Below are 24827 nucleotides of genomic sequence, written 5' to 3'. Positions count from 1 at the left end.
AAACCCCTTCCCCAAACTGAAACTGAAGTTTTTTTGGAATTTTGGCTAGGGTGCCATGGTGTCAGTCTAGCTCATAGCAACCTCATACTCCTGGGATCAAACCATCCTCCTGCCTCAACGCCCCCAGTAGCTGGGACTACAGGAACGCACCACCACGCCCGGCTAATTTTTTCTATTTTTAGTAGCAACTGGGTCTTGCTGTTGCTCAGGCTAGTCTTGAACTCCTGACTTCAAGCGATCCTCCCATCTCGGCTTCCCAGAGTGCTAGGATGACAGGCATGAGCCACCATGCCTGGCCTGAAGTTTTTCTTTCTGGAAAATCAGAGATTGTGCTATCACTCTTTTCAAAGACATTTGCATAACACAGTGACATTTTTAAAAATTTATCATTATTACATGTACTTTTAATATTTTAATGAAATCAACTCACTTAAAGATATTAAAACATGAAAAATTTGGGTAGAATTTCCTGTAAAAATGGTAGATCAAAATGGGCACCTAGTTTTCTCCCTCTTGAAAACCTACTAAAGAAAAGCAAAAGGGTTTTTTTTTTTTAAAAAAAGGAAGGTAGACCCCCACAATATACTGAAATAATAATAAAAAAATAAATAAAATAAAAGAAGGTAGAAATTATATGGAAAATTAATAAATGCTTTAGCAGACTCAAGAAAAGTGTTTCATAAACACCTGTAGGAGAAAAAGCTGAGGATTCATCTGATCTAAAGCGAAGTTCCCCAAAGTTTCAGGAAACGGTAATATGGGGTGACGCGGGCAGCGGGGTGAAGTAGGGGTGCTCTAATGAGGAGGATCGATGGAAAGTCTGTTAAAGCAGCAGCCTGACTCCATGCAGCTGAGTCACTGGAAGCTTATTCTATAAAGAAGATAAAATAGAGGGCAGCTGGACTGGGAGACGCCAGACAAAATTGAGGGCAGTGATACCTAACTCAAAACCAGATTTCAATCAAAGTGTGCATCCTGGAGGCAAAAATCTCCAGCACTTGCCTCCTACTCAGTCCTAGAACGCTGTCAGCAGGCGTTAACCTGGGCAGAGGATCAGACAATTCTTGTCTGTGGAATTCAGCCAGCCCGAGAAGAAACATTTGCGTATATCGATATTGGAGTCTCTCCAACTGCATGTCCCCACCAGATCACCCTGCAGTGAAGCTCACAGACTGCAAGCCCTGCTCACGTGCCCAGAGCCAGCGATCACTTTAGTGTCACCCACGCCAGAATGAGAACATGCTTCTGTGGATTAAAGAGACCTAAAGAACAGATCTTAAGACAGAAGAGAGAGTGCAAAACAAGCAAACAGAAGGAAAGCACCTTGGAGGAAACAGGGCTTTGCAAGGCGAAGCAAACTGTAAAAAACAGGCAGAACTTCAAAAAGTAGAAGAGGCAACTGTAAATCAGGAGAAAGATAGTATTAAGAAAACCCTAAACATTCAGAGGAATAAAAGGAATCTTGGATTTTTCCAAGTTGCTTTTCTTTTTTTTCCCCTTTTGGGAAGTGGAAAGTTGTGTAAGAAATGGGAATTCATCGTAGGTTGCAACATGGATAAGAATGATATTTACCTGGTCAAAATATTTCAAATACTAAATGAGGATCAAAGCAAAATTATGCTGTAACTGTATGGGAGGGGGGAGAAATGAGAGGGACACATGGCCTGATTGGGGGGGGGTAAGCATGAGATGCTTGTCTTTTACGGAGGACGGTCAATAGATGATGCCAAAAAGTTGGGGGAAAAGTTTAAAAAACGAGTTACACAAGTATGTTATTGGCAATTCGGTCATAAATACCAAAATAACTACAACAGCTAAAAGTAGTAAAGAATTTCCTCTGGCAAAGGGTACATGAGAGACTGCTACTTTTTTGTTTTGTTTTTGGTTTCTTCATAAAGCTTGAGAATTTTTTAAAAAAAACCATACATTTATAATTTTGATAAAAATAAACAAACTTTTATATCACTACTGGAAATAGCACCATTCGTGTAAAAGTAGAATTCGCAAATGCAATTAGATCCTGAGCATGTATCAAAATAGACCAGGGAACAAACTGAACCGCTAGAGCCTGTTCAGAAGTGCTTAGGATTCTTGATTTTTTGTGAGAGAAGAGATGCTTATATAAAATTTTCATTAGGTATAAGATAAACTTTCTACAGAGCAATAAAACTGTAAGTTTTGGCAATGCAGCGGACATCACATTTGGTCATTTTCCTGCAAGTTACCTGCTAACTTTACAAGGTGTTTCCAGTTTCTACTCAGTTGTGGGTTGTTAATCAAAGTTACGTTTCCTGAGAGAGTAAAAGGACCTTTGGTTGGGTTTATCAGAAACGTTCTACTAAAAAGTCATGCAATACTCATTTTGCTTTGTCTCCAAGTTTTGAATCTTTTTCCTGCGCACGTGCCATAAATATAACTAACTTTAAAAAATAAAAACGAAACAATGTTATTAAGTTCTAACTAGATTCTCTTTGCTGCCTTCTCTGACCCGAGGACTTCCCTCTTTGTTAAGGAAAGAGGTTTTGCAAGAACTAGGGAGATGTTAAAGAAATATTAACACCAAAGGGGGATTTTTCTACTTGGTATCATTAGAAGGGTTGAAAGAAAAATGAAAAAAGGGCATTTCTTTCACATAATTTGATTTAGTGTTATGCAGTGCTGTGTCCGTGTGTTATTACTTAAAATATTCTCATATTTGGTATGCTCTATTATTGTTCTGGAAATACTGCAGGAGACTAGTAATTTTACATTACATTCTGGAAAGTCCTAGGGCTGGCACAGGGCCCAGGGTGATCCGAGAAGACAGAGCCTGGCTCCCCCCTGTGCCCCCACCCTGTCCTGTCCCATCCACTGCCCGCTCTCCTCCTACTGGGTTATGTAGTGGGCTTCTGTGTAAGACTTCATTTAAAGTCCCTTCCAGACACCAGAGCCTATAATTATTAAAAGAAAAAAAATCACTACAATTTGCAGTGTGTTTAGGTTGGATGGATTAATTTCTTTACCAGGGCCATAATGGGAAGACTGATTTTGTCATTTCAATTACAAGGCACCGTTTAGTTCGAGCCCGGAAGACACTTTCCCAGAGTTTCCCTCCACTTGCCTGGCGCTGGAGCAATTAACAGTGGGTGATTTGTGGCTGCACTTTTACTGCTTAGCACAGGTTTATCATCTTGAAAGTTTTCCATTTGCATATATGCCATACATTCCGTGGGTGACATTTCGGTATCGCCCAGAGTTTAGATTATGCATTGCCTTGCACTGCACTTCCTGCTACGTGCTGGGAATCTGCAAGCCCAGCCAGAGTGCCCGTGCAGACCAAGGGGATGTGAGTTGCAGCCACCGCTGACCGAGGGCGTACCGTGTGCCGGCCCTTAGTATCAAGGGCTTTACCTGCATTGCCTGATTTATTCCTCAAATCAATAGCCTTGAAGTTTCTATTGTTTGCCACATTTTATAAATACACTGAAATTTAGAGAAGAAAAGCAATTTGCCCAAGGTCACCCAGCTCAAATGAGCAAAGCTGGGATTCAAACTCAAGTCTGTCTAATCTCAAAACACTCTACTTCCCAATCTCCCATACTGGGAGCTTTCAGAGTGAAATGAATTGAATTTGACAGTTTTCCACTTCTAAATACCAAACTTCCCGAACAGTCCAATTGCTGCTCTTTGGACTAAGAAGAAATGGCTGCTTAAAAGAAGCAAGGGGCAGGAGGTCGAGAAAGGGAGTTTTAATATCTCTATTGGTAAGGGAAGAGTTGTAACCCTGGGAGAAAAAGTAGCATCAAAATGGAAATGATTATATAATTTGATGAAACTGCAAAGGAATGCAGAAAAGATAAGGGAGTAATGAATATATAGTGGCACTGAAGATTTTCGAGAAGGGAAAGCAAAGATCAGAGGTCACTGAAGGAGTTAGAAGTTGGCCCAATTGAAGGCCGGGTCTATCCATCTTGACAGATGGAAAGAGGCTGATAACCCCAAGGTACCAACCAGAGACCTGTGATCATGTTCCAATCTGCCTAGATGAGTTTAGAGCATACTCTGGAACAAGACTGCTACGTTTGAATCCTTTTTTCCATGACTTGCTAGCTGGGTAACCCTGGACAAGTTACCAAGTTACTTAACCTTTCTGGGCTTCAGTTTCTTTACCTGAACAATGGAGATCATAACGTTGCTCATCTTGGTGTGAGATGAGGTAAAGTGCCTAGCAGAGTGCCAGGCAGAGTAAGCACTCAAAAAGGTCAGCTATGACTGTTGTTGTTATTATCATGAACATTATATTCACATAATGAAAGAAGTAGGAGGTTATAATTCAGTGAAAAGGCTTGAAGAAATAAAGGAGAAGGAAGTCAGGAGAGAGGTTCACCTTCAGCCAGGAAGTATGGGGAGATGCTGTCTTCTCTGGCCCGAGGCTCAGGAGGGGAGAGGGCTAGATGGTGGGGAGCCTGTGTCTGGTGAAGAGACTGAGGTCTGGCTGCACAGGATGAAACACAGGAACTTGCTCTGTTGCAGAGGTTCTGCTGGTGGCTCTACCAGGCTAGAGAATCTGAGACTGGCCAGAGTACCAAAGAAGTGAGTCTGCGGTGGAAAGAGAAAGCAAGCGCTGGGTTATTCATCTTTAGATGCTGAAAGTCATTGAAAGTGTGTTGGGAGGGGAGGGCATTTTTTAATAAGCACATCTTCTTTCTTTTTCTGGCCCTTTCCCCCGAGCTGCAAATCTATTTCCTTTTCATTGGTTCCATTAAGAGACAAAACCACAGTTAAGTTGAATACAGCAAAGCTTTATAATGTGCTTACAAATGAGCATGAGTGGTCACCCACTCTGTCTGCCACCGTCTATTTATTTAGCACTTTCTTGATGTCAGGCTCTGGGTAGGTCCTGGAGACACAAGGCTGTTCCCAAACCCAAGCCTCCATCTCCAGAGCTAAACAGTGTGCTGTGTCATGGTTCTCAGCCAACAGAGTAACATATGTACCATTCAGAAACTGCTGATGCCCAGGCTCTATCTCAGACCTACAGAGCCTCCTGCCGTGGAACCAGGCATGTGTATTTTTCCAGAACTGCATGTGTCACTGTTATGTTCACATCAACCTTGGGAGAACCTTCCACATTTTGTAGATAAGAGAGTCGAGGCTCAGAGAAGTTAAGTGCTAAGTGAGATCACACAGCTGGCAAGTACAGCCTTGAACTTCAGACCCAGAACTTCTGAACCTAAACTGCCGAGGCCTTTCTGCCTGCCCATGACCACTCTCACAAGCATGCATGGATGAAACTCTGTGCCTAAAGACTATGCTGGTAAAATGATCTGAGGATGTGGGTAAATATGCATAAAACCTTTGCTGACTACAGCAAAAGTTCAAAAAAGATTAGCAAGTCTTGGACCCTATGAAGTGTTGCAGTCTGACTCATCATAAATTCTACCCAAGGTGGAGAGTGCAGCTTCTACTGTATAAGCACCCATGGTTATAGTGTCCATGATATAGCCCCAGTCCCTGGGCTCCAGAAACACTGCCTCTTCTCTCTCTCCAGCCGAGGGCTGATGGAGGCTCCCTGCTATTGCTGGCCTTTAGGTTTCTTGTCTGCTGCCTCCGCTTCTCCATCACCTGCGTAACCAATCCCCTGCATTAAATTCCGTTCTATTCCAGCGTAGATCCTGACTGTTAGATGAAAAACTAAAGTTTAGAGAATTATGTAACTTAACCAATGTAACCAGTTCTCATCAGAGCTAATATTCTAAACCCAAAGTTCCTGATTTCGAAATTTCAGTGAGCTCATTAACTTACATTTAAGGTGACTAGTGGAATTCCTGGTGCCCAGTGCCGGGTGGTGATGGAGATATGACGATGATGAAGATGATGATGATGGTGCTGGCATTGTTGGTGATGATAGTGATGGTGTTGGAGATCATCACGTCTGACCACCATTGTCTGTGCTCTTTGCTGGTACGATGTCCTGGTTGTCACTCAGATGCCTCTGACTGTGTTGCAGGCCTTCACCTACCACCACATCCAAGAAATCATGGTCCAGCTGCTTCGCACGGTGAACCGGACAGTCATCACCATGGGCCGGGATCACGCTCTGATTGTGAGTAGACCCTTTCCTCTTGTCAAGCGTTTCAAACTCTTCAGGTCTAGGTGTGGATTTCCTGGAAGATCAGATCACATGGAATACCCAAAGCTGACTGTAGCTTTGTTTGGGGCTATAAGGGCCACATTTTTCCTGAGTTGGGAGGACGGGAAATTTAACTACAGTTGTTGATATAAAACAAGGCTTAGGACTTGTTTACTAAGTCGGGTGTGCCAGTGAGGGTTGAATGTCACTGGTAAAGAGAGAAGTTAGAGAAGCTTTTCTTAAGTGGACAAGATAGAATGTTCCAGATGTCCACTGGAAACCTTTTCTTCTGGCCTAGAGTCATGCAGTGCCCAGTCTCAGGGTCCTGTGCACTTGGTTTTCTTAGTGACTTCATTGTGTGTTAACTCTACCCATGGATACCAGGTAATTCAATGTCGCCGCCGTGTGTGGGGTTATTCTTCCACACAAACACTGTATTCTGAAGATCAGGAGACTTCTGCCACACGGTCTGATTATTTTTCCTCTCCAGACGCAGAACTCATTTCTAACCCTTTAACCTCTGCCTGTCTTGCTTTAAACCAAGGATCAAAAGTTCAAATGCTTACAGGGGCCAGTCACTAACATAAATGAGTATGTCCCACCATGTCACTCCTCTGCTCAAACCTGCCAGGGGTTTCCCGTCTCACTGAGCATAAAATCCAAATGGTTGCCAGGCCTGAGATACTGTCTGCCCCTTGTTCCTTCCTTTATGAGTTCCTCCCACATACGACACGTGGTTCCAGTTGCTGTTTCCTTGGTATCTGAAGACTTGTTCTCTCGTTTTAATCAGATCTTGGCTCAGGTATCACCTAATCAGAGCAGCTTCCCTGCCTTGACCACCCTGTCTGACACCTCCCCATCCTCTTTCAATCTCTGTACCTTACTTTTTTATTTTTCTCATGACTTAGAACCTGAAATATCCATCACTTTGTTTATTGTCTAGCTCACCTCACAAGAATATCAGCTCCAGGAAAGTAGGAATATTTGTATACATTTTTTCATTGCTGTGTCTCCAAGTCCGACAACAGCACCTGGCATATAGTAGGTGCTCAATGAATACTTGTTGAATGAATAAGTGAAGGAATGATGAATGAATGAATGACTTGTACCAGGCAGAAACTAAGGTTTAAAGGAGGATAAGTGCTGCTCAGCTCTGACTGTTGATACCATGCAGGATTGGGCCAGATAGTTGCTAGAATTCCCAGTTTGTTAAGAGAAGCTGAAAATCTTGATGCTTTATGTGAAATTCTCTGATGTTTAAGTGTTGGCAGTTAATTTTTTAAAATAATGTTAGTGAACATGATATGACCCCAAAATAGCTGTGTTTGCTTTTCAGAAGGCCGGTCTGAGATCTCTGCTTTAAACGAGGACAGCGGGAGCCAGGTTTGGGGATGTTGAATGACAATACACTATAGTCCTGCTTGAGGGGTGCAGAACATACGGTGCTGAGTATTGTTCTAACGGCAGCTGAGGATGAATTTGACTCCTAGAAGCAGCCAGTGTAACATCTCCTTTGTATCCATTTGCGTCTGTCTGCTCATGCCTACACATTTTTGCTTCATGTGTAGTATGTGCATTAAGGAAGTGGTGACATCCAGGGAGAGCAGCAGCAGTGGCCGGTACTCCTGCTTTCCTGGGCCAGAGAGCTGGGTAAACTGCTTTTTTTTTTTTTGTCATTTGTCTCACTTACCAACGTAGAAGTATCACCATTTCTTACTCAGTCACGAGCTCCCATATCCGTGGTTTCGGTACGCACCTTGGGTAAGCATTTTATAACCTTCCTAATCTTCATTCCTTCTCTTTGACGCAAACCTGAAGATGATCATCTGCTCATTCTGTACATAGCAGGCTCCTAATTCTCTTTCCTTTAGAACAGCGATTCTTTAAAACAGGGCCTGATCCTAGAAAGCACCAAATAAGAGGTGTCTATTATTATTTTGCTTCCTATCTGGTACAGCGAGGCCCTCTGTCCCTTTGCGTTATCGAAGCAGGCAGGTGATCAGTCCCTCCCACCACCCTGTGAGCCTTCAGTCTGATGCTCTGCCCTAGTGGCTTGCCCTTTCAACACATACCCCTCACTGCTGCCCCCACCCATCTTTGCCAGGGCACTCCCCTACTCTGGAATGTTCTGCGGCTCCCCACTGCCTACCAAATTAAGTCATAAATGCATTAGCCTGAGCATTTCCAACTCCCATGGTCTGATCTAGCCACAATCGTATCTTTCAGTCTTTTCATGTACACTTCTCCATCCGAATATCCAGCCAAGATGGATATCTAGATATTGCCCAAACATGCTGGCACTGTCTCACTTTCAGGCGTAACCTCTGCTGCTTTCTTTGCCTGGAATTCCTTTTCGTGCCTTCTCAACCTGTTGGAACCCCATGTAATCTTGTCCAGTGCAAAGGTACCCCCTTAGGAAGCTGCCCTGGCTGGGACCTCCTGTTCTTCTAAATCACACAGCTCTCTCTGCCTTTCTTTAAAAGGCAGTTTTATTGAGGGATAATTTGTATATATTTTAAAATTTAACCATTGAAAGTATTCAGTTTGATGAGTTTCGGTAATTTTATATAGATGAGCAGCCATTACTGTAATTTGGTTTAGAGCACTTGTTTCCCCAGAAGTTCCATTTGTAGTCACTCCCATCCCACCCCTAGCCTCTAAGCAACCACCTATCTCTATAGCTTTACTTTTTCTGGAAATTTTATATTAAAAAAATCATAAAATTTGAGGTCATTTATGCCTGACTTCTTTCCTTAGCATGATATTTTTGAGGTCCATCCATATTTTAGGATTTGTTCGTACTTCCTGCCTTTTTTTTTTTTGCTGAATGATATTACTTTATATGAATATGTCATATCTTGTTCTTCCATTCACTAGTTGATGTCTATTTGCATTGTTTGCAACTTTTGGCTTTTGTGAATAATGCTGCTATGAACATTCACATACAAGTTTTGTATAAACATGTTTCAATTTCTCGTGGGCAGATATCTAGGACTGGAATCGCTGGGGCATATGGGAAATGTATGTTTAACTTTATAAGTAACTGCCAAGCTGTTTTCTGCAGTGTCTGTACACTCCCACCAGCGGTGTGTGAGGGTTTGTTTATCCACATCCCCACCAAAGTATTGTCAGTCCTTTGAACTATAACAATTCTAGAGGAATCTCATTGTGGTTTAAATTTCCATTTCCCTGATGACTAATGACGTTGAGCACCTTTTCATGGGCTCTGCCTCTTTTTTCTTTTTGAGTCATTTTTATCTGTGAACTTGTCATAGCTCCTCTCTTAAACCATAAGACTTTCCAAGGCTTGTACTTATCTATGGCATCAAATGGGAGTAATAATAGATCTTTCTCATAGAGTTGCCGTGAGAATTAAATCATTTAATGCAGAGAACCATTTGCACATATGCTTCTTACACATACGTCTTACATAAATGCATTTATTTGTTCATTCAACATTTATGGAGAACATATTACACACTCAGCGCAAAGACTCAGAAATGAGTTAGCATGGTCTGTGTCCTAAAGAAAATCAGACCTCTGCTGATGGGACATCCCTCGGGTATCTCAGATGCACTGTGCCCAAAGCTCAACTCACCGCCAGCTCCCCGAAGCCCATGCCACACTCCACCTGAACTCAAGAGCTCGGTTGGTGGCACTGCTGTCCTGGATGCAGAGGTGTCCTTGGCCCCTCCCTCTCACTCACCTGCCTGCCACTTCCAGTCGCCCACCAAGTCCTGCTGTTTGCAGCACATGTGGCCTCACTCCTTCCCACTGGGGCTGGACAAGCTCCCCTGCCCCACTCCCTTGCCACAGAACTCTCAGAGCCCCTGGGCAGGGCTAGGTCCTGTGCTCTTTGCACCTAGTACATTGGAAGGTGATTGTCTATTTTTGTGCTTCCTCAACACCCCCCTCTCCACATTCTGTGGATCCTCTAAGGGCAGGAACCCTATTTTGCTCATTCATCTATCCTCAACCCCCAAAAGAATACTTGGCGTACGTACAGTGGGTACTCAATTAATGTTTGTTGAGCAAATGAAGGAACTAATGAGGGAGTGAATGAAATACTGCAATGTTATTTCATACTTTCATATTGTTGTGTATGATTTCCCCTCAGATTGCTTTTCCTTCTTCAACAAATGTGTTTTCTAAATATTGGGAACCCACATTTTAGGGAGTAAGAAATTGCTGCTTTGGATTTTCCCTGGGCTCATCCTAGAACCTTTGCAAGCGTTGTAAGTTGCAAGCGGTGTCATTAGTCTCAATGACTCTGGAGTTTGCTGGTGTAATTACAATGCCGAGAGGGCTGGGTGGGGAGGGCCAGCGGCCTGCAGCAAGCACACTGCACTCGGAGCAGGAATGTGCCTGAAATAGAAGGAAGAAACCAGCAGGTTTTTCTTAAGACATAGCTTCATCTTCATAAAATGAGCCTTCCCAGCAATTCCTAGAATAGAAATATCTCCTCCAAATTAAAGAAAATGATGTTGGAAAGTAATTACTCAGGGGTCAGGGGTCCCTGACTTAGTGCTGAAGGCCCCAATTTAATTTCAAATTGAAATTTGACAAGGAGGAGAGTTTCCTATTCCACCCGTCACTTTTAATTTTCCAGATGTGAATTTTATTGGTTAGTTTCCATTGCTTGGGAATATCAAACAATCAATATTTATGGTAAACGCCAGACATGGCGTTTCGAAATCCTGAGAAGGCCCCAAATAAGTATGGGGTGGCTGGTTGCAACTCTACTTCTTATATGCAATTAGTGATTTTTTTTCTCTTTTCAGGAGTAGGCACCTTGCGATAAAAGGTGTTGGCCATTGAAATCACAGGAACGGTGGTACTGGGATGGCTCACTTTGTAATTATGATGTGTTAGGAATGACCATTCCTGATTTTTCTGCAGACCACCTCCCTGAGCAAGGAATTGTTGATGGTGACAAATGAGCAAAAGGAAGTTTCACAGAAACCAAAAGCAAAACACTGTTACATGACTGGTTCCCTGTCTTCCTCTCTTTGTCACAGTCTAATCTATCACGTAATGGCCTGTTTACTTATATTCTCAAGGAATTTGACTTTGATGCTGAGAAAGGGAGCATGGTTTGGTAGAACGGATATTCCAGATAAGGGAGAACAATTCCACGTTGTTTCTGCAGAGAATCGGCTCAGTGACTTACGTCAATTTAACCTCTCTAGACGTTGGTTCATCTGTGCAATGTACTGTATTGTTTTTGAGATCTTCCTCATATATCTAAGTTTCCTGACTTGGCCAATTCCTATTTTCTTTCCCTATCTCCTGAGCTCCATGTGCCAGCCTGGTTGATTGGGCATGGCCACCTGTAGAATTGTGCTGAGAAGTCTGTAGGGGTTTCATCTTGGCTCAGTGAAGACCTGCTGAGTTGATTAGTGCTGTCTGTCATAGCGTGAGATTGGAGAAGAGTGATGTGTGCAAGATACTTGGCAAATACTGTGTGTTGACTTAAACCATTGGTGTTTTTCTGGGCCAGTCCAAAAGCTCTTGTGTAACCAAATACTCTCTCCTACATATTCTTGGTTCCTTTAAAAAAGCTGTGGTGTAAGGTCAGAAGAGTAATGAAAAAAACAGTCTTGGAGAGCCTGCCTTTCATTAGGGAATGGTGTCTGTGTGCTACATGCCACATCTTATCGAAGGTAAGATGCACCATGATTTTATGTGTCCATAAGAAAGAGAACATCCTACCAATTACACTGGGGCACATATTGTAATCTTCAGAGATGTTAAAATATAAAAAAAGGTTTGACTTAAAATCCTTTCTGTGCAATAGATCACATCGTGAGTGCTCACACACGGGATTATTACTATCTCCCATTGTTTAGACCAGTCTGAGGATCAGAGGATGAAAGTGTCGTGTTTAAAGTTACACAGCCAGTAGCAATAAGGCCAGACAGGAACCCGGGACCCCAAGCATGCGTTTGTATCCAGTCCCCTGGATATCCGGGAAGATATCTTCGTATCCCATGGTCTCAGGGCATTGTGAGGGAAAGTGTGCAGGCGTGTGCCCATGGCAAGGGGTGACTCAGGGAGTCCTTGCTGGCCAAGGCACCCTGCTGCTGACGGCCACAGAGAGGGCTGTCGCTTGCCTCCTGCCTCCCCGGTGCTGGGGACAGAAAATCCCACAGGGAGAATCGACGAAGGAACTTAAACACTGCCAGAAGTTCTTGGAAGGAAAACAATCTGGTAATTTTGTTGAAATTGGGATCTAGCTTTTATTTCGGGTAGTTAAAATAAGCCTCTGGGTGATATATTTTGGGCCTAATTACCCCGGTTTTCACAGAGGAGTCTATTGAGTGATTAAATAAAGGTAAATGCAATTGGCATCCTACCAGCTCCTGAAATTCAGAGCAGTTTGTTTTAAAAAGAAAAAAAGTGGGACTCTGGAGCTCACCCCATCCTCCGCTGCTTCACCTCCTGGTAGCGCTGCAGACTCCGGACGATGTCTGTGTCGTCAGAGGCTGAGCTCCAAAGCTCTGGCTCACCTATGTGACTACTCTGAGCCAAACCATAAGCCCAAAGACTGCAGGTGGCCTATGCAGGGGCCGCGGCAAGACAGTACCAGGTCCTCTCGGGGCCAGTCTATTGAGAGCAGGTGTGAGGACAGCCCAGGACACCAGGAGGGAAGGTGCCCAGCCAGAGTATTGACTTCACTCTTTACCTTCATTCAGTGACCCTGAATCTTGTTAAAAACAATAGTTATAATAAAGCTATCATTTATTGAGCAAACATCCTGTATACCGGGCAAAGAGCTGAGCACCTTACGTGTTCTCCCTCACTCAGCCGGCATCATGTGCTCACGTCTTATGTGTGAGATCACTGAGGGGCAGAGAGGTCGTGTAACCCGCCCGTCACACAGCGTGCTGGTGGAAGAATTAGTGTCTGAACCCAGGGAGTACTGTTTCCGGAGTCCCTGCTCTTAAACAGTATATTATATACTCCTACACTATTAATAACTAAAGTTCTGTAGAAATCAAACATTTAAAGATAGTAATGAGCACCTAGAGCCCAGTTGTCTCCCTGCCTAGAGTGTGGAATTTAATGAGATGATCTATGTGGCAACTTTCAGAAACCTGTAGAACAGCATGGAATAATTGGTGGTTTTATGATGACAATGATATTTTTAGGATTGAGCTCCTCAATTCCGGTAATTAAATGACAAAAAGCTATAAACTTAGAAAAAGAATTTTCTGATTGTGTGAGTTGTGGTACTTATGAAATAGCAGGCTTAACAGAAGAGGACAGGGCTAGCACGGAGATTCTAAAGGGTTCTGGAGGCAGACAGAGTCTCCTTTTCCTTCTGCCCCTCGCTCTTCTCCAGGCACTGTTTGTCCTAGTCCCCAGAGACCCCTCAACTCCAAATGCTTCTCTCCCACCGATGCTGCAGGCCTGGTCTAGCCGCGACCATCTCTCTGCAGTGTCTCTGGCTTGCAGCATGTTCTCAGCAAACACCCATCAATTAAAGAAGTCAATGAAAGATCTTTACTGTCTATTTTTATTGACATGCAAACCATCATTCTTTTCCTTAACAGACAAGTGTTATTATTGTGTAGACCTTTATGTCAGGATTAGACTAGGAGAAGAAGGGAGGAGAAAGGGTTGTTGAATAATTGGACCCAGTGGGAAAGGAGTGGGGTGGGGGAGGATTTGTCCTCTGCTCAGGATGCATGTCTCGGTAACAACGGTGAACATTTATGGAGCACATGTGTGACAGCGATGGTACCGAGCTCTTTAAGGACACTATCGAATTTTATCCGTGAGGTTGGCAAAAATTATTTCCTCCCAAAGAGGGCTTGAACACTTTACCCAGCATTGCAAGCCTGGTGAGGAGAAAACTAGAAGCCATATCACATCTCGGTGTGCCAGAGTGCAAAGCATTTGTGCATTTCACTGTAGATTTGTAGGAAATTGTTTTCCTAGGTAAAATCAATTTAATTGAGAGAATTCCCGAAAGTGTGTGTATATGTGTGTATGTATGTATGTGTATGTGTTAGGGGGAGATCAGGGAGAGAATCAAGTTAAGGAAGAAAATAGTAAAATTTATGTAAGAGACTTGAAACTACAGTTGGTAGACAGAAGGTAGCATCGTTAGCTGAGGTAGCTTGGTTGCTACATAATACGGTAATGTGGACAGTTTGCATGTGCTTTGGATGGGGAAGCATTGCTTTAATAACTGTTTTGGTGATTGCATGTCAGTATGTACTTGGCCTAAAATATACATGCAAAAATAGGAATTAGATCCTAACTTTGGAGGAACCCACAGCATGTATGGGCAGGATCATTTATCAAGGTAGACTTCATGGAACTGGGTCTGGGTCTTGAATGCCATTAAAATTGTGAACAGGTGAAGAGGAAGGATTGGGCATTTGAAGTGGGAGCAACATTTCTTGCCTTGGCCCATTGTGTGGTCTGTGGAGCTCTTGTCATTCCAGTAGGCCATCTTCACAGTCCCTTCGTTCTTTGTCCATGTTTCAGGTACAACATTCCCACCTCGTACTAGAATTTTCTCTTTGCCTATCTATGTGCCACAGTACACTAAGATCCATGAGGGACGGTATCTGTTTTGTATTTTTTTTTTTTTTTTGAGATAGGGTCTCACTCTGTTGCCCAGGCTAGAGTGCAGTGGTATCGTCATAGATCACTGCAACCCCTAACTCCTGGGGTCAAGTGATCCTCCCACTTCAGCCTTCTGAGTAGCGGGGACTACATTTGCACGCCACTGTGCCCAGCTAATTTTTCCATATTTTATAGAGAACAGGTCTCACTATGTTGTTCAGGGTGGTCTCCAACTCCTGGCCTCAAGCGATCTTCGTGCCTTGGCCTCCCACAGTGCTGGGATTACAGACGTGAGCCACCACACCCAGCCCTGGCTGCTGGGCTGTGTCTTTTTATCTTTGAAGTTCCTGTCTGTCCTTCTGTCCAGGGCTTGGCATGTAGCAGGCACTCAGTTCAAACTTATGGGAGTGAATTAATGGAAAGAACAAACTAATTGAAGGAACAAATTAATGACAAGTTTCAAAAAGTTCTGATTTTAAAAATAAGGTGAGAAAAGATTTGTTTCGTGCCAGTCTTTCCCTTAAGGATATTTTTTATATAAAATTCCCAAGTACCTTATTAGCTCTGTGTGATAGAATTCTTTTAGACAAATTTAAGCATAAAAGCTGGGGCATAAATCAGCGGGTTCCATTTTCCAGACCTTTATTCTGTTCCATTGTTGGGTACAGAAATGAGAATTAAGAGGCAATAGGAGGTTCCCAGACTGGTTAAGACAGCCGCGCCATCCTCCCTGCTCTGTGCAGTGGAGCAACCTTCGCTGTGAGCAGCAGGTGCTCCCAGGCCATACAGATGCTGCTGCTGCTGTCGTGAGGGTTTCCCACTCGAGTCGGTAACACACCTCGTGGTTCTGTACAGCAGTTGAGCTGAGGCCCGGAGAAGCTGCTTTCCCAGCTGGAGCCTTCATTGGCCACACAGGGGCTGCAGCTGTCAGCACCGGGTGGGGGGGGGGGGGAGGAGAGAAAGAGAGAGAGAGAGAGAGAGATGGATGTTGGGAAAAGTCTGGGGAGATCAAGTCACACAGAATGGCAAGTATGTCCTCAAATCCTAATGGAATTACTTCCAAATATCTCGGTGCCTCATGGCTTCCGTCAGGGGGCTGGACACACCTGATTTGGATGGGTGATTTGAAGTGTGTTCTTATAGGTCAGATGCCACCGTGTCTCTTATCCTGTTTTCTGGCACAGGAAGAGAGGCCAGCCTTTCTTGTCCTTGGAGAACTTTAGAAACAGAGTGTCTGCCATGTGGACACTGGCTGGCACCTCTGTGCCCATGTTACACCCCTGGGGCTGTGGAGCTTGGCAGGACCTGACAGGCCAGAGCTGTGTCCTCCTCTCCCCAAGAGGAGAGGAGGCTTATTCCGCAGCTGGGAAGTCTCTTCCCAGCTCGAACCCTCAGCTCTATTATCTGTAAAATGTGGCCAGTAACAGTTATTACCTGCCAATCCCGTGATGGGTGATACAGAATAAAAGCATACGTACAAAGCTCACAGCACAGGACCTAACGCACAGTAGGCCCCCAGTAAAGAAGAGCTGTTATTATGCTCCTTCATGCTAGCATCTTCCTTGACACAGGTGTCATGAATAAGATCGCAAACTGTGCTATGGCCCTGTTTTGGGATCTTTCCTGGATTTGTGGGGTAATGTTAGGCTGGTGCTGCAGCTGGGCTGTGAATAAAGCTGCCATGAGGTGCAACAGGGCTGTGTCTGAGACCAAGGTCTGGAACCCGGACTGTCCTTCCCTGGGGCGCAGCTGAGGGGCTGTGGTTGTCCATGGGGGAACCCTATTGCAGCAACTGCTAATGAAACAGGCCCCCCACAGGTCTGGAGTCCCTGTCATCCCTGCCCAGGGCACTGGTTGTATTAAGTGACTCGAAGGAATCAATTCTGTCAAATGATCCTTCAAAATCAGAACCCATGTTGCAAGATTTATGCTACATCCAGACAGTGATGTATTTTTGCAGGCATTAAATGATTTTTTAATAACACAATAACATTCTATGACTTCAGTATAGAGAGAGAGTTACAGGAAGATAGCAACAAAAGTCATCAAAGGAATCAAAATTCAGGGAGGGGGAGGTAATGGCGCCTCTCACCAGGGGCCCTGAACTCCCAGGTCTGGTCTATTCTGAGGCTAACGTTGTGTTAGTATCTTCTGCTTAAAGGACATATGATTTGCACATTTCTGGAGTTTCACTTTTTCTAAAATCATTTTGCTTTCCTTTTGTAATCAGGAAAAACAACCGCAAACACAATTTCTTTAAAAACAGGACTCAATGGGGCAGTCAGAATCACTAAAGCATTTTCATACATATAATCTTACTTTTCTTCCAAACAGCTTGTGAAGCCAGAAAGGCGGAGGGTTTCATGTTCAAGGTGGGGGTGGAGGTGGAGATACTTGTTCAAAATTATGCGGAAAATCAGGGGCAGAAGTCAGGACCCCTGGCCTGTCCTGGTCTGTCTATCTTCCCCTGGGCTGTTTTTCCTTGCAGACGTTTTCATAGTCGTATTTTTTTCCCAGTTCATTCGACAAACGTACATAAAGCATTTACAGAATCGCAGACAACTCGAGAAGCCTTTAGAAGGTCCCAGAGATGGAAATGACAATTCTGTGCCCCCGGGATTTTTCTTCCTGGTAGAGATGAGTATGAGAGATTGACAAAAAGAAATGTCAATAGAACATGAGAAGTAGCAGCCTGCACAACGTGCCGTGGGTACTCGGAGGATGGAGTGACTAATTCCATGGCAGGGGCGGGGAATGATCAGAAAAAGTTACAGAGAGGAGGTGACATTTAAATTGCAACGTGCTGTCTGGCATCGGAGTTAAGAGCCCAGGCTCCCAAATTTGGCAGACCTTGAAAGAACTCCAGCCATCACCACCTCCCACCTGTGGACTTTGACAAATTACTTATCTCCCCCCAAGCCTCAATTTATTCTTCTGGAAAATAAGGTAATCATAAACTACCTTGTGGCGATTTTTTGAGGAATAAATGAGATAAGAGAAGCAAAACATTTAGTAATAGCCCATTGTAACTTCAAGAAGCTACAGCTTTTATTATCACTCCCAGTAGTAATATTACTACTCTTCTTTCTTCTCCCCCCAAATGAAAATTAAGTCCTATGGCAGATAGGTAATGGAACAGTGTCCCAGGTAGGGGGAACAGTGTGTGCAAGGTCACCAATAGGTAGGTAGCAGGCTCTGACTTTTTGGAAGGTGACAAGGAGATGGAGTTGGGGACACTGAACCGGTAGCAAGTTAGGCTATAAGCACTAGGTTGGTGTCAGATTATAAGGAACTTGTTTGCTGTGGAAGGAATTTTTATGCTCTAGGGTGGTGGCGGGGTGCAATTAGAGATATAAAAGCCAGGCAATGCCTCAGCCAGATATATGTCTTAGAGACGTCTCCCAGACGTCTGTGAGGAGGCTGGATGTGACGGGGCAGAGGTGGGAGGAGAACGTAGACTTTGAAGACCAGTGCAGGGGTGCACAGGAAGAAACAAGGGCTCATGATGGTGAAGTCTTTCAATTCAGCTAAAGAGGGCTTCCTGGATTTGGCGTTGCAAGGTGAAGAAAGCAGTTCTTACTCTCAGGGAGTTGAACATGCATTGGGGAAAGGGAACGACGACGAGAAATAGCCGCAAGGGAATGCAGGAACAGCATTAGGAAGGTCAGAAGGAGGGCGCTGTGACGTGCAGGTGGGGCAGGTCAGAAAGGACACCTGCTTATTGTCGGAGCCCCTCCCCGACTGGACCGTGGGCTCCGGGGGGCTCGGCTGTGTCTGCAGCTGTCTCTCAGCATCCTTGGCGCCTCGCCTGGCGCAGAGAAGGGGCTGGACACCTGCTCACTGAGCAAAGTGACTGTGGCCTGAGGTTCACCTGAGATGTTTTCTTGGAGCCGGTGGGTGCGTTTCAGTGCGGAACAGGCAGGATCCAGTCCATGAAACCCAGGCCGTGGTCTGAGTGTGTGCATGCCGATGCTTGGCCTTGCGTCGCCTTTGCTCTCTGATCCCCAGCCCCCAACTACTGAAGGGATATTGCTTTTTTATTTTAAAACAAAAAAGCAAACAAAAACAATGACAACAACAAAAAACTTCCTGTCTCCTCTGTTGCCTGTCCGTGGTCTCCGCCTGTGGGACTGGTGTGCTCGGTGGAGGAGCTGTGTGACCCGCTCTCGAGTTCAGCGACAAAGTGACTCAGCCCATTTGGTCAGGGAGCAGGAAGGCTTTTCTGTCGCAGCCTCGTGCGTGCTGCCTGGGAAACCAAGGGGAAGCACCAAGGCGAGGCCACGGTGTTTAGCTAATGATTTAAAAAACTGAGGTTTTTGTCAGGAGAAAAAATATGGGTTTCATTGGAGTAAAATTTAATATAATATACTTCTAGATTCTGAGAATTTGTGAAAGCCATTCATGATAATAAAGCTTTTATTTGCTTCACAGCAAATTATCCTTTGGTGTGATTGTATTGTCTTTTCATTTGAGTCGTGGTTTAAGCCAAGGCAAAATGTGTTGTCCAAAATGCTCCTTTCGTTAGACAGACCCTGTCTCTTTTGAATTGCATTTTGTCTGGAATGGACTAGGTCGCAAGTAATAAATTCTGGCATTTTAATAGAAACATTACTGTGAAAATAGTTAACAATCTGCTTTAATTTCAAAACTCATTTTCTCTTTCATATGGTAAGGCAGTATCTTGGTAAAATGTGCAAAATGCATTGGGATTTAATTATGATGGCAATTTATTGTGAAACAAGGTTAAGCTGGGCCGTCAATATTCAGGATAAATGTCCTGGGGGTGGGGGTGGGTACTGGAAGTGGACATCAGTGTCTTTTTGTCCATGGGTCCCCAATGCCATGTGGGCCACAGTAGAATCAGGAACCTTGGGCACAGTACCTGCCAAAGACCCTAATCCTGGGAGCACAGATGTAGACACTGTGCCCACTAATGGTACCATCTCCATATGGGGACTGAAGGACAAGAAAAAAACCAGGGAATCATTTTTTTTAGTGTCTCGCTACTGGATCCAATTTGTTCAATAATTTATTCCGGCAACAAATATTTAAATCCCAGTGTGGCAAGTGCTAGAGATACAAAGGCAAGCAAAAATAAGCAGGATTCCTACTTTAGGAAGATCATCGGCTAGTTAGAGGGGAATACATTCATCAAAGAATGACACAGGTGTATATACAAGGACTACTGTGCCAAGGACTTTGATGACAAAGTCCCTGGTGCCAGGTGAGTGTCTAAGAGGGGTACTGTGTATGGTCTGGGCAGTGGTGGTAGTGGCCATGGGAGGCATTACCTGCGACATTACCCAACAGAGCTTCACAGTGGGCAAGGAAGGTGGTGTGGTGGGGAGTCCTCCTGGCAGAAGGAACAGCGTATGCGGACCCTTTAGGGGCTGTTAGCATGGTGGGTCCAAGGAACCCAAGGAAGCCCAGCGTGATTGGAGGGCAGACAGCGAAAGGGCCTGTGGTGGGAGCTTACAGGAGGGGCAGGGACAGGTCACACAGGGCCTCTGGGCCATGACAACACACCTGGTCTTACTTCCTGAGTTTATCAGGAAGCCATTGAATGGATTTAAGCCAGAGTGTGACATGGGTCTGATCCAAATTTTGCATCAATTGCTCTAGCTGCTGTGTGTACAATGTACTGGAGGGGAGAGGGTGACTGTGGGGAGACCATTTGGGAGGTTCCTGTGGACGCCGGTGAGAGATGAAGTGGGCTCGGAGCAGGTGCCGCAGTGCAGAGCAGGGAGAGAACCCAGCCCTGCGCGCTGCTGGCAGGCGCTTCCCTGCTCTTTACCCGCCTAGGGACCTGTAGGAGGAGATGAAATCAGACACTGAAACCTCAGCAGTGGGGGTGCTATGATGTGCTCCATAGAAATGTAGGCCAAATGTCAGTTAAAAGGAGATGGAGAGCAAGTTGAGGGGAAAGCACCCCAAAAAGGGGGTTCCTATCAAGCCGGTCAAACACGGTTTGCGCCACACGTGAACAGTGGTGGGTTTGCATTTTTCCCCCAGCGCTTTTTCTTGCCAGCAATGCTTGATGGGCGTAATGATCATAAAACATCTTTGTTTCTTGGAACTTAAAAAAAGAAACATGTTTTTAGCATATAGCAAGTTGCCTCTAGCAGCTTAAAATTAGAGCCTTTTCAAGGGAAGGTTATACTGAGGACCCAGCTCAGCTGGTGAAGGTGAGAGTGGGTTTCCAGTCCAGCCTCAGTCATTCCTGGAGTGGCCCTGGCCCCTTGGTCTTCCCACCCACCACCCACATTGCTCCCTGAACTTCCTGCCCACGGGATTGCTGCAAGTCCTCGGGCAAATCATCTAGCTTTCCTCGACTGACCCATCTTAAAATAAAAGGGACCTGGCCCTTCAAGTCTCTGTCACCTCTAGGATATTTTATTCCGTGCAACATGAATCCTTCATACACACAGTGCTGTGTTTTACATGCTCAAGTGTTCTTCATTGTCATGGTTTCGGGTGGTTCTCGTAAGGCCAGGAAGACTTCCTTCCTTGCCCTGAGAAAGTCTTAAGCCCATTTCTGAAAACCACTGCAACCTCATGGTGCCCTCTTCCCTCCTCTCTCGCAATGGACTTCACTCTGCAAATGAGTGAATACACATTTATTGAGCACCTGAAGGGTGCCCCACATTATTTGAGCTGTCACTCAGTTCATTGTCAGGCCAACTTTGGGACGCAGGGGTTATGTTGAGCATTATAAGAAGAATCAGGCTCAGAGATTAAGTAACTTGCTCAAAGTCACTCAGCAAAAAGAAGGTAGCAGAATGCTATCAAACCCAAGACTTCTGATTCTATGTCCAGGGTTTTGTTTTTGTTCTTGTTTTCCTGAATTGGTGTGTCCCAAAGTGGGAGACTTACACGTCAGGTATAAACAACCTGGTTTTCGATGGTTCGTAGACAAGGCAGGGCAAAAAAAACATTGACTCACATGATGGGAGAGTTGTTTTCTTTTCAATTCTCTCTGAAACATCCTGATTAGTCAAGTAGAAAATGGGTTTGGTGTTAATGTGGCTTTAGTGTGTGCTGAATATTTGCTAATATCCCTTTTTAACAAAGGGAGCTGGTCTCAGGCTTAGCACCCTCAACATTCAACAGTGTTTAGCAAGAATTTAATAAAATTATTTTGATTTCATCTTCTATTTTTGGAACATGATATTGGTTTTTCTCATATTGGTGATATAAAGTTACCTTTTAGGGAAAAAATTATGGGGAAAATAATTAAAGAAAAACATCAAATTAGAGTTCAGGTGTATGGGCATGATGGTACGAATCATGAAGGTGTAGTCGTCTGAATGAAGCTGGGAGTGGCTCTGTATGATCACTGTGACACTCAGTTCTGCATCTGTGCTCTGTTTATTTGTTTCCCTAAGAAATACATAAACACAATTATAATGAAAGCCATACTTGCCCTTAGGAACACTGAGGTTTCTTTCTTAAGTTTAAATTTTATAGCCCAAATCAACCCAAGCTAGTAATAGAGTCTTAAAACCTAGAAAAAATATGTAAGTTTATTGCAAAAGATAATATCCCATTTAAAACAGTTTAGAAATTTACAAAACCTTATATTAGTACATTGTCTTTAAGAAGATGCTCTATAGATGAGCTGGTATTAAGTTCCAAGGATAGTGAGTACGCATTTTCTTTTTAAACTACAGAGAAAGCAGCTACATAAACTCCTTCAATTTAAGTTGATGTATTGGTTTTTTTACCTTCAATTTTATAAAAGTAATTTTTGCTAAATTAATATCTCTCCATAAAACCATACAACCTCAAGTACAGCATTTCTGTAGAATATCACGGTAGATGTTACATAATATTTTACAAAGAAGCAGTGATTTTCACATGAGTAGATGAGTATAGCGTTTTGGTATATATGCCTGTGTGGTTTTTTTAAACATAGAGATGATTATTTTTGTTCTTCAGGAAGATATTTATCAAATCCTTTTTTCCTCATAATGATCTTAAATGTTAAGTTTTCTGAAGAGAAGCCTTCCTGGGGTCAGGTTGGTGGCCCAAGCAATGCAGTGCTGTGCTTTGATTTAGGATCATTATGGCCTCTGTTGGTTTTATTTACAGAAATGTCAATATTTTCCAACCCTAGTTTTATTTAATTCAGTTGAGGGTTTATGTGAGGTCCCCAGCTCAGTGTATGTGTCTGACTAAGTGAGCTTCTTGATATTGTGTGAGGTGCCTCAGACATCTCATCATCCTTCCAGGCTAACTTTGCCCATTGATCCAGCTCGCGTGATGTGGGAACGTGTACAGAGTTTACAAAGTAGGTAGGTAGAGCAGGTGTTCTTGTCTCCATTCAAGAATGGATAAACAGGCCCTGAAGATTTAAGCCATTTGCCAAAGGGTAGTGGAATAGACTGCTTGGTTTCCTGGGTCTCTTAATTCTAGGAACAGGATTATTTGCATTCTACACGGTGCTCAAGAATATAAATTCATTTGAAATTAGCGTAAGCAAAGCAAATTAGGATGGAAGCTCTATTACAAGATAAAGTTACGTAAGAGATCCCAAATGATTTTGCTTTATTAGATTATCCTTTATGCTGTTCTTTTCCATTGCTTGGGCCAACTGAGAGTTGATTCTAGGGATACAGAAAGAAAGATCTGTGGCTCTTAGCCAGGGGTAGCATATCTTATTGAAATGTGGCTTCCTAAGTATGACAAGTGTATTTATCTTAATTCTAACTTGACGTTCTATATTCCGATCTCATTTTGTGGGTTTAAACATTACTCTAGAAACAGAACAAGAACATCTTGAATGACATTCCAAGACTTAAATAGTGCAAGCCGAGATTCCTTGCCAAATTTCCCTCTTGCTCTCACTGAAATAGCTCTGTGCACGGCAGCGCTGTGACAAGGGAAGGTGAAACTGTCGGAGTGGCTTGCTCAATTCATCTCAATTTGCAGGGGGGTGCGGTCCCAGGTTCACGCAGGGTGCTGCGCCCAGACACTAGGTCTTCAGCAAAGGGGATGACTAAATGCCTCCTTCATGTAATGTATATTTAGCTTCAGGATCCCTTTCTAGCAGCATCAATCCAACCACAGGCTGGTGGAGAGTTTAATTTAGCCAGAAGGAATCTGAGCTTTGCCATCCTACCCCTCATCCCCAAGAGTATGTAGCAATTACTTAATCATATTACTTTAGTAGTTTGTTCAGCCATGCAAGTTTCACTGGACCCAGAGAGGTATGGGGGTCTTGTCAAATGAATGAGCCAGACCTTGAGGAACTCAGACTTTGGGAAAGAAAGGTCTTTAATGCTAAAATGGGGGGGGGACCAAAAAAAACCCTATATCCTCATCCCCACTCTTGCTGCTTCTTGAATCAGGTGACCATTGCCTGGTCACCAGGAAGGGAGATGGTTGATTAATATAAGTTTGCACTTATCTACAAGGCTGTTGCAGGTATGAATGGACAAGAAAGAGTATTGTGTTTTATCTTAGGCTTATTTATGTTACTGATTAAGATGTAACTGACAGACAGGCGGCTGGATCTCATGATCTTAAATGTTGCTGTGGAATCTTAAAAGTTCAAACCCAAACCAGATTCCACCAATTTGCCAGGTGGTCTCAGGCCCCGGGCCAGAGGCATGGTGGTTCAGGGTGGGCCCTGGAATAGCTACAACTGCTGAAACCCTCTTTGAATTACAATTGCACGGGCCATCCACACTAAGTTACTCATGCCCTGGAGTGACCTGACTCTGCCATCTGCAGTAAGGCCCACACAGCATGCGATGACAGATCCTTGGTCTGGAATCAAGGGGCTAATTAAAAATGAAAGTGACCCCAATATACCAGGGTGCTCTTGCATTCTTATGCCCTGCCTACTCTGTTGTGCTTATGTACACTGATATCTTAGAAACTGCCAGTTTATTGATCTAATTTTTTTCTGGGATATCTGCTTATGACCTTCCCCTATCTTCCAGCTCTGCACAACACTTTTTTTTTTTTTTTTTCTTTTGGATTGATGAACCCAGGATGGGAAGGAAGTGCTTAGATCACAGAGGTGTTGGAAGGTGTCGTGGGGGTTTGCTCATGGTGGGAATCTGGACTTGCAAACCAGGCCGAGGCCTGGCCATGTGGGACAGGGAACTGGCAAGTGGTCACTCTAGTG

At 44.0% G+C, this 24827-nt stretch overlaps 1 protein-coding gene across 1 annotated transcript in view; it reads left to right on the top strand.

Annotated features, from left to right (window-relative positions):
* Positions 1-24827, top strand: part of DOCK2 (dedicator of cytokinesis 2) — a 389839-nt gene that overhangs the window by 161016 nt on the left and 203996 nt on the right. The window contains exon 27 of the mRNA XM_069484225.1: positions 5990-6085. Coding sequence (XP_069340326.1) covers positions 5990-6085 — 96 coding nt within the window. The remainder of the gene's footprint in view (positions 1-5989; positions 6086-24827) is intronic.

Source organism: Eulemur rufifrons, chromosome 10 (assembly GCF_041146395.1).
Source record: "Eulemur rufifrons isolate Redbay chromosome 10, OSU_ERuf_1, whole genome shotgun sequence".
Lineage (NCBI taxonomy): Eukaryota > Metazoa > Chordata > Mammalia > Primates > Lemuridae > Eulemur > Eulemur rufifrons.
This window is presented reverse-complemented; position numbering and strand designations above follow the sequence as displayed.